At 42.9% G+C, this 10,140-nt stretch overlaps 1 protein-coding gene across 1 annotated transcript; it reads left to right on the top strand.

Annotated features, from left to right (window-relative positions):
• Positions 1-247: 247 nt before the first annotated feature.
• On the top strand, positions 248-9,860 carry LOC133328905 (tubby-related protein 4). The gene is made up of 10 exons (XM_061537415.1): positions 248-408; positions 480-939; positions 1,620-2,161; positions 2,225-2,453; positions 2,514-2,785; positions 2,858-4,159; positions 5,655-6,326; positions 6,395-6,730; positions 9,487-9,678; positions 9,744-9,860. Exons 2-10 carry the CDS (start codon positions 642-644, stop codon positions 9,858-9,860), a joined length of 3,960 nt encoding a protein of 1,319 aa, XP_061393399.1. The 5' UTR covers positions 248-408; positions 480-641.
• Positions 9,861-10,140: the final 280 nt, after the last annotated feature.

The following is a 10,140-nucleotide window of genomic DNA, read 5'->3' as shown; positions in this document are numbered from 1 at the left end:
AATCCACGCCTTAAACTAGGCTGAGACCTTGAAAAAATATTCTTTAAAAATCCAAGCCTAAAACTAGGCTAGACCTTGAAAAAATATTCTTTAAAAATCCACGCCTAAAACTAGGCAGACCCTCGAAAAAAATATTCTTTAAAAATCCAAGCCTAAAACTAGATTAGACCTTAAAAAAATATTCTTAGAAACCCCTTCTTCATAATTCATAAAACTAATGATGTACCACTTCCTATTTTTCAGGACGATGGCTGGAAATTAAATCGCACCAATTACTATCAAGAAGGCTGGCTGGCCACCGGTAATGTTCGTGGCATTGTCGGGGTGACATTCACCACATCACATTGTCGCAAAAATGTCGAATATCCTTTACGTACAAATTACAATTTAAGAGGACACCGATCAGATGTGAGTAGCCACCTGAATTTTATTTCCGAACTTTGAATCAATTAACACCTTTCCTCATCCTCCTCTTTCAGGTTATACTAGTCAAATGGAATGAACCATATCAAAAATTGGCATCCTGTGATAGTTCCGGCATTATATTTGTATGGATTAAATACGAAGGTCGCTGGTCGATAGAGCTGATCAATGATCGCAATACCCCAGTCACGCATTTCTCATGGTCACACGATGGTCGTATGGCATTGATCTGCTATCAGGATGGTTTTGTATTGGTCGGTTCAGTGGCGGGTCAACGTTATTGGTCTTCGATGTTGAATTTAGAATCGACCATTACCTGTGGTATATGGACACCCGATGATCAACAGGTTTACTTTGGTACAACTCAGGGACAGGTTATTGTTATGGATGTCCACGGTGCTATGGTGTCACAGGTCCAGCTGTGCAATGATGTTGGGATAACATCAATGTCATGGTCGTGTGAAAAATTCAAAATGGAAGAAGGTGAAGAATCCGAGCCGGGTGTTACGAATGCAGGTGTGTATAAAGAGGAACATTTTACTAAAGACCATCTCCCGGTTTCAGAATATTTTTTCAAGCTCCGTCATAGCTATATGCGTGGATTTTTAAAGAATAATTTTTAAGCTCCATCATAGCTAATGCTCCGTAAAGACCATCATAAGCTGGTCTATAGCGACCACCATCAGCTGGTGTACAAAGACCACCATAAGCTGGTCTATAGCGACCACCATCAACTGGTGTACAAAGACCACCATCAGCTGGTCTATAGCGACCACCAACAGCTGGTCTATAGAGACCACCATCAGCTGGTCTATAGAGACCACCATCAGCTGATCTATAGAGACCACCATCAGCTGGTCTATAGAGACCACCATCAGCTGGTCTATAGAGACCACCATCAGCTGGTCTATAGAGACCACCATCAGCTGGTCTATAGAGACCACCATCAGCTGGTCTATAGAGACCACCATCAGCTGGTCTATAGAGACCACCATCATCTGGTATTTAAAGACTCTCTTCAACTATAAAGATTCCCATACGATCGCCTATAAAGACTTCCTTCAGCTCGTCTATAAAGACTTTTTGTCATTGATTGAAATTCGTCGTGTGAACCTCCTTTGCATTCCATATTCTCCCATTACCCCATCTTCTAATACATTTTTATTTTTTGTTTTCTTCCTCTCTTTCCATTCCAGCCAAACGGTCATTTGTCTTAGCGGTTAGTTTTCAAAACGGTTTTATTTACCTCCTCAAATCTTTCGATGATGTTTCACCCTCACATATCAATACGGGTCTTGATGGTGCACTGGGCATGGTTATGGAATGGAGTAATTCACGAGAACTGCTGGCCGTCGCCGGGACCTCACAAAAAGCCACATCGGAAAATGAAAATTCAACAAATGGTGCCGGTGGTGGAGGAGGATGCACCGGAGGAGTGGTTTATAATAACCTATTGAAATTCTATACGGAGACTGGTGCCCTACTCTATCAAGCCCAAATTCCGAATTCCAATGCACCGGTATCAGCTTTAACATGGGGCCACAATGATAAACGTCTGTTCATTGCTACGGGAACCCAGGTCCATATTGCGTGGGTGTCGAGGCGGGTGGCCTCACTGCAGCTGCTGTGTCGCCTGCAAATACAGGCCAGTATTGGTTCGGAAACTTTATTGCCATTGTTGCCTTTGCCGTCACGGATTAAAACTCTGATCGGCAATCTTTTTGCTCAAACAATTCGAGTATGTTTCGAAGTTCCCATATAAAATCTATTTCGAAATTAATCTTTGATTTCCTTCTTCCAGTGTTGTGTACCTGATTTAAAGTCTCTAAGAGAATTCGTATCGCGTCCACCCTTATGTTCGACCCGTTTACACTGTACAATGATAAGGCATGATGATGACTCGAATATTAGTTCCGGTACATGTTACACTTTATATTTGGAATATTTGGGTGGTCTGGTACCGCTGCTGAAGGGTAAACGTACCTCTAAAATACGCCCGGAATTTGTTATATTTGATCCGCAAGTGAATGGTAAGAAGGTGGTCATTACAATTTTAGAATGTCTTATTAATTTACCTTATGGTTCCACAGAAACTTCGCACTTCTTTCAACATTCACCGGGTTCCAAGAGTTCCTCATCATCCAGTCAATCGACTAGTACTACCGCCAATGGTCGCACCGATTCTTCAGATAGTGAATATGATGATGGCAGGTTACGGGGTTCACCCCACACACCACGTAAGCGGAGGATACGTCAGCAGAAACGTCATGGCAATGGTCATGATCGCAACACCCTGACAACGACCAGCAATGATGGCAGTGATGCCCTGGATGAACTGGCCTATTTGGATACTTTACCAGAGGTATTAATTCAGGACATTTTTTTGTTGGTTTTCCTTTTAAATTTCCTCTACTTTTCTCTTCTTCTTTTGCAGGAAGTAAAACTGGTTGAGGTAACCTCCAATATCTGGGGTACCAAATTCAAAATGCATGGCCTTGCTAAAACCGTCCCTGCCAATTTGGGTCAAGTCACCTATAAAACATCCCTGCTTCACTTGCAACCACGTCAAATGACCCTCGTCATTACAGAGTTGAGAGATGATTTTCCTCTTGGTCCCGACCCGAGTTTCAATCCGAATCTTTTTTCCGAAGATGAAGATGAAAATCATGTTCAATCATCTGCTGCAGTGGCCGAAGTGGCATTACCAAATGATAGCGGTGGTGGTGGTGGCGGCGGCGTAGGTAGTTTAGCTGCCAGAAAACTCAACGAAATTGCACCGCCCATTGCTCCAATGTCGCCCAGACCCAATCGCTTGTTGGCTCGTCATCGCAATTCCTCATCATCGTCCACATCTAATGGTAATCAAATTCCCGGTGCCTTGGGCCGTAGTCCATTGGCTCGAGCCGAGTCTTACGATGACGACTCAACAAGTGAATCCCCCGAAGCTGCACCCTGCCCCTCAACATCAATGGCGGCAGCTGCTGCGAACACATCGTCATCCTCCTCACCGAGCAATCACAAAATTATACGTCCAAAAACAATTACATCGACATTTGGCCGTTCCAATGGCAGTTCGTGTGGTCAGTCACGCCATGCCATATCGCCGCTGTTCAGCGATGGATCCGTCCCCACTTTACAATCACCCAAAAATGCTGTTGCACCCACTGATATTATATTTGAACGTCCAGCCGTATCGGCAAATGGCCAGACCACCTTAATGTCCTATTCCAGTAATGCCGATTACACGAACAATGTCGTCCAGGTTAAGAATGCTTTATTAACGGAATCATCGATACGCTCCACCAATAGTCATGTTAATCCAGTGCCTCTAAATTTAAGTTTGAATTTGGAACGGATGGATGCGGCGGCCAAAGTGAAAGCCATGGCAGCGGCACCATCAACTTCGAAAAAACTGCAATACATTGATGATGAAATGCAGGCGTCGTCGTCCGCAGCAGGAATAGCTCATCAGCATACCGTAAACGCGGTTGTGGCAGCTGTTCCTCCTCCACCTCCTACGGAAGTTTCAAATCCCATGAAACGTACACCCACTGTTGTATCTATTGCACCCGTTTCCACAGATGTCATAACACGCAGCTGTTCGGTTGGCTATTTGGATTCGGTGGCCATAACACCATCCGATGAAGCTCTGACCGCTTTGCGTCGTGAAGCTCCTAATAAAAGACTTATTTTGGTTGACAATAGGAAGTGTCGAAAAAAGCGTATGCATCAAGGGGTAAGTGGAGGAAGCTTAGAAGAAATTTTTAATTTATTTAAGGTTTCTTGACCAGCTGATGGTGGTCTTTATAGACCAGCTGATGGTGGTCTTTATAGACCAGCTGATGGTGGTCTTTATAGACCAGCTGATGGTGGTCTTTATAGACCAGCTGATGGTGGTCTTTATAGACCAGCTGATGGTCTTTATAGGCTGATGGTGGTCTTTATAGACCAGCTGATGGGCTGGTGGTCTGGTGGTGGTCTTTATAGACCAGCTGATGGTGGTCTTTATAGACCAGCTGATGGTGGTCTTTATAGACCAGCTGATGGTGGTCTTTATAGACCAGCTGATGGTGGTCTTTATAGACCAGCTGATGGTGGTCTGACCAGCTGATGGTGGTCTTTATAGACCAGCTGATGGTGGTCTTTATAGACCAGCTGATGGTGGTCTTTATAGACCAGCTGATGGTGGTCCAGCTGATGGTGGTTTGATAGACAGCTGATGGTGGTCTGACCAGCTGATGGTGGTCTTTATAGACCAGCTGATGGTGGTCTTTATAGACCAGCTGATGGTGGCCTTTATAGACCAGCTGATGGTGGTCTTTCTTGACCAGCTGATAGTGGTTTGTTGAACAGCTGATGGTGGTCTTTAGACCAGCTGATGGTGACCAGCTGATGGTGGTCTTTATAGACCAGCTGATGGTGGCCTTTATAGACCAGCTGATGGTGGTCTTTATAGACCAGCTGATGGTGGTCTTTATAGACCAGCTGATGGTGGTCTTTATAGACCAGCTGATGGTGGTCTTTATAGACCAGCTGATGGTGGTCTTTATAGACCAGCTGATGGTGGTCTTTATAGACCAGCTGATGGTGGTCTTTATAGACCAGCTGATGGTGGTCTTTATAGACCAGCTGATGGTGGTCTTTATAGACCAGCTGATGGTGGTCTTTATAGACCAACTGATGGTGGTCTTTCTTGACCAGCTGATAGTGGTTTGTTGAACAGCTGATGGTGGTCTCTATAGACCAGCTGATGGTGGTCTTTATAGACCAGCTGATGGTGGTCTTTATAGACCAGCTGATGGTGGTCTTTATAGACCAGCTGATGGTGGCCTTTATAGACCAGCTGATGGTGGTCTTTATAGACCAGCTGATGGTGGCCTTTATAGACCAGCTGATGGTGGTTTTTCTTGACCAGCTGATAGTGGTTTGTTGAACAGCTGATGGTGGTCTCTATAGACCAGCTGATGGTGGTCTTTATAGACCAGCTGATGGTGGTCTTTATAGACCAGCTGATGGTGGTCTTTATAGACCAGCTGATGGTGGTCTTTATAGACCAGCTGATGGTGGTCTTTATAGACCAGCTGATGATGTTCTTTCTTGACCAGCTGATAGTGGTTTGTTGAACAGCTGATGGTGGTCTTTATAGACCAGCTGATGGTGGTCTTTATAGACCAGCTGATAGACCACGCCTCCACAAACTATTAACCCATTCGTTTTCTATTTTTTTCCAGGATTCTAGTAAACCCCGCTTGGTAATGACTGGCAAATCGAAAAGTTTAGATTCCTGCGATTTACTTTCGACTCAGGCCAAATTGAATAGCAAACAATTGGAGAAGTTGCATGAAGAAACTCAAGCAATTGGTGCCTCTAAAAAGAAATCCACATGTTCCTCATGTACAGCCACCAGCGGAAGTGGTACCGATGAGTGTAAACATTGCCTGCCCCCTGCGGCGTCGTCTATGAAAAGTGCAATAATTACCACAGATGATATCATTAGAGCTGATCTCGATATACCCGCAACACGTGAACCGTCCAAAGAACAAGAAAATAGTCATAGTCATAAATCGGAAAGCTTGCCGAAACGTCGAATCGATGTTATCACCAGTTTTACAGATAGTCCATTGTTTACACGCAAACATCGATTTGGTACTCGGAATAATGGTGACACAACGTCGTCACCCACCTTAGCTAGAAAAAATGAGAATGGTTTCAGTTTAGTTAAACAATTAACCGAGGGTCGATGGAGGCGTAAAGATGCCAAGCAAGCGGCGGCGCCCAACTCGCAGGCGATGCAAGCTGCAGCGAATGGAGAACAACAGAGAGCGGTGGAAAATCGAAATGGTGGTGATACCATTGAAGCAACGCCTGTAGAATCTAGAGCTTCTGTTTCATTACACACTCAGGTAAGGTGGAACCTCATTCCTAATATTCCAACACTTCGAATTCAATATACTTTTTTTTGTTCTTCCAGGCCCTTACAACACTAGAGAATATCATTAGTAGACTAAGAGATTTGGATGAACATTTGACACCACCTGCAACGCCACATCGCCTGCCACGTAGCTCGCCAGCCTCACCGGCTGCCAGTAAAAAGAATAAACGCTACCAGAGTAGTTCCCCGATACGAAATATTCTGAATTCCCCGCTTTTGAATCGGCGTCAGAGAAAGAAACAAAATATCATTGATAGTTCGGATGATGAGGCGAACGGTGGTAATGGTTCGGGTGAAGAGAACGCCAATGCAAATGGTTGTAGTAAACAATATCGAGATTTGGAGACGTTCCAAAAGGCCCAACTGAGGCAAAAGGTAAGTTGATGGGATATAAAAATATATTAACATTGGGTAGTATTACCGACCTAAATTGGATGCCTTATAGAAATATCGGTTCAAACAATTTTGAAGCGATTTAGAAATTTCCGCACCATCCTTGCTGCAGCTCGATACGTCTTACAATTCCTATGTCCGAGAATATATGGTACAATTCATGGGTCATTCTACTCAGATCGGCCCACTGTTCTCGGGGAGAATTTTTCTCTCAAACACTCCAAGAACTGTCTCATCTGTTTGCGCAAGTACCCATGCTTATGAATTATTCAACAGCACGGATAATATCAGCGTCTTGTAGCGTGTGAGTTTGGTCTGGCAAGAGGTGGCCTTGTTTCTGAATTGCTTACTTACTGTTGGCCAACACTATTCTCCTCCGAATTTCGAAACTGATGTCATTAGTTTTATTTATGGCGGTACCAAGCTATATAAAATGTTTGACTACCTCGAAGACATCTAGACCTACGCTGCAGACCTCAAGTTCCACTGTTAGTCTGAATCTACTGGACGCCTTGCGCGTTGATACCATCAGCTTTGTCGTCTCGCCATTTACTGTCAGACCCACTTTGGTAGACTGCTTCTAAATTTGTTCAAAAGTGGCTGTTACCGCTCTCAATGTTCGACCCATGGGGGTAGGCGAGTTTGGTGCCATTTCTCTTCAAACTTTTCCAGCAGGATGTTAAAAAGTTCACACGATAAACGACCACATTGTCTGAATTCTCGTTCGGTATTAAGGGACTCCGAGGTCCTTTCCGACTTTAACTGCTGACCTTGTGCCAGTTAAAGTTATCCTGCATAGCCGTATTAGTTTTGCAGGAATTCCGAACGCAGACATGGCTCTAAACAGTCGACGAATAGGTGAAACGTTTCGATGTCTTTTTCGTGGATCTCTTCCAAAAGAGTGAACATCTGGTCAATGGTGAACTTGCCAGGCCTGAAGCCGCATTGATATGGTCCAAAAATGTCATTGACCATTGGCTTCAGTCGTTGGATAACACTTTATATGCGATGGAAAGGGAAAATTTATGTAGCTCAACGTTGTGCACGGTTAATGAGGACATATCCACCAGGATAAGGGGAAATCATGTCTCTAGGTCTGACGAATGACGTGCCTGGAAACCCGTCATTTCTTTGGGGTCAGATCACCTCACTATTATCATATTCGAAACCTTACTTTCCTTACCATGGGAAAGCCAATTGACTAGAGTTCAGAAATTTCACCAATCGTCGCTTCAGAGAACTGTCCAATATTGCTGATGCTCGGGTAGCAGAAAGGAATTTCGGCTCATTGAGACCCATCTTTCCAGCATAGGCTGTGGGATTGGCGAATGGCTCGAACATCTGAAGTGGTGTAACATCAGTACCGGAGTTAATAAATTGTGGGTAACGGTCTCGAATTCAGGAAAGAAGGATGATCGGGTGTATATATCGTATAACGGCATTAAGGTGACAGATCCGAAGATGTGCGCGTGTTTTTTTAACCGGCATTTTGCTGAGCACTCTCGGAGTGCGACAAGAAGAGTATTGCGCCGTATACGATATCTTCAAGTGGAGGAGGAACCACTTCAATTTACGTTGGAGGATGTTGCGAATGCCTTTAGAGGCACAAAATCATCTAAGGCGTTTGGTACTGATGAAATCTCTATGGTAATTTTGAAGCAACTTGATAAGCCAGGAATGGAGTACCTTACCAAAATCCTGAATATGTCGTTAGCCACCTAATAGTTTTCGATGCGTGGAAAATGGGCAGGGTGGTCCCGCTACTGAAGCCAGGCAATGAATCAAAATTTTCAAGTTTTCGCCTTCCAATTCACAGCTGGTCACGGGGTATTCAAATATCTCTGCGGGTGTGTACAGGATATTTATAATATTACCATGTTTAAATTTTCACAAATGAATGGCGCTCAACCGTTCAGGGGATAGATTTATTTGCTTATGCTACTTTAGGTAAAGTAAATTATACTCTAGAGATTAGATTTACTGTTCTTGGAATAAAAACCCCCAAATGGCGCCCAACAACAACTCACATCTGGCGGACTTCAATACCCAATGCCTCATACGACAGATAGCCAAAGACCATAAGTAATTATCTCCGTTGTCCTCTGTCAAGCCTCATAATGGTTATGTCACTATGGTTGTTCAATCCGAGATAGAGCATTCCTCTTATACCCTCCAGTTTTTAACCACAAAACCTTAATTTAATAAAAGATTAGTATTCCAAAATCCAATGGCGCCCAACGTTTCAATGTTGCCCATGTTGTGGCCTTTTAATAATAGTAGATAATATTACTCCTTGTTTTTAAATAAATGGCGTCCAACCTACTAAATTTGGTGAGGGGATAGATTGATAGCTATTACTACTTAATGTAGCGTAGATTCTAGTCTACAGATTGAATTTCCCTGACTTTTTGGTATTAAACAAATTATGGCGCCCTACAACAACTTACCTTACAAAATTCAATGGCGCCCAACGTTTCAAAGTTGTCCAGGTTGTGGCCTTTCAATTCGCATTTGGCCAATGGATAAGTTGTTTTTAAATGAACCTTACAAGGTTGACCAAGGGATCAATTTTTCAATACAAAAAGCATGGCGCCCAACGTTTTAAAGTTGTGGTTGGTGGTCTTTCAATTCACAGTTGGCCAGTTGTTGGCCAAACGATATTACATTACCTTTTTAATGAATTTCCAGTATTGGTATATCCTTATACTATATAATATTCTTCAAATATATACTTTCAGTTAAAACGTGGTCGTATTGAACCGAATGGCTCCTCAACGTGTAATAATCCAGCTCCAGTGCGCCGGGAATTTGTAATGCACAACAAGGCACCGATGTGGAACGAAATGAGTCAGGTTTATCAATTGGATTTCGGAGGACGTGTGACACAGGAATCGGCGAAGAATTTTCAAATAGAATTTCGAGGAAAACAGGTAAGTTTTCGGCATATATTTCTCTTAAAAATTGTCAATAACATTTCTCTCTCTCTCACTTGAAGGTAATGCAATTTGGACGCATTGATGGTAATGCCTATACCTTGGATTTTCAATATCCATTTTCGGCATTACAGGCATTTGCTGTGGCCTTGGCCAATGTAACACAACGCTTAAAATAAATTTGGGGTGGCTGCTCCACCTCAAAACCTCCCTCTGTTCTCTTGGTAAAAGAGAAATACCAAAAATTGAAAATAAAAACTAACAGAAAAAAACTAAATTAGGTTGTAGAACACGGAACCCTTTATCATTTCCGCGGGAAAATTAAAAAAAAAGAAATACCAAAAACTTTGCCCTAGGTTATACAAATGAAAAAAAAAACATTCTAAGATTAGTTTATAAAAAACAAAAAACTAGAACAAAAAAATAATTGAAAATACTAGTAAATTACATAAAAAACAA

This window comes from Musca vetustissima, unplaced genomic scaffold, assembly GCF_032173495.1.
Source record: "Musca vetustissima isolate MV318-11 ecotype Yass unplaced genomic scaffold, APGP_CSIRO_Mvet_v1 utg14752, whole genome shotgun sequence".
Lineage (NCBI taxonomy): Eukaryota > Metazoa > Arthropoda > Insecta > Diptera > Muscidae > Musca > Musca vetustissima.
Note: the sequence above shows the minus strand (reverse complement) of the source record. Positions and strands in the feature narration are given on the sequence as shown.

Bases quoted from the DNA above. Each gene is read 5' to 3' on its own strand.
- LOC133328905 (XM_061537415.1), top strand. From the start codon at position 642: ATGGCATTGATCTGCTATCAGGATGGTTTTGTATTGGTCGGTTCAGTG. The intron at 2,162-2,224 runs GTATGTTTCGAA...TCCTTCTTCCAG, and splicing joins TTTTTGCTCAAACAATTCGA to TGTTGTGTACCTGATTTAAA. The intron at 4,160-5,654 runs GTAAGTGGAGGA...ATTTTTTTCCAG, and splicing joins AAAAGCGTATGCATCAAGGG to GATTCTAGTAAACCCCGCTT.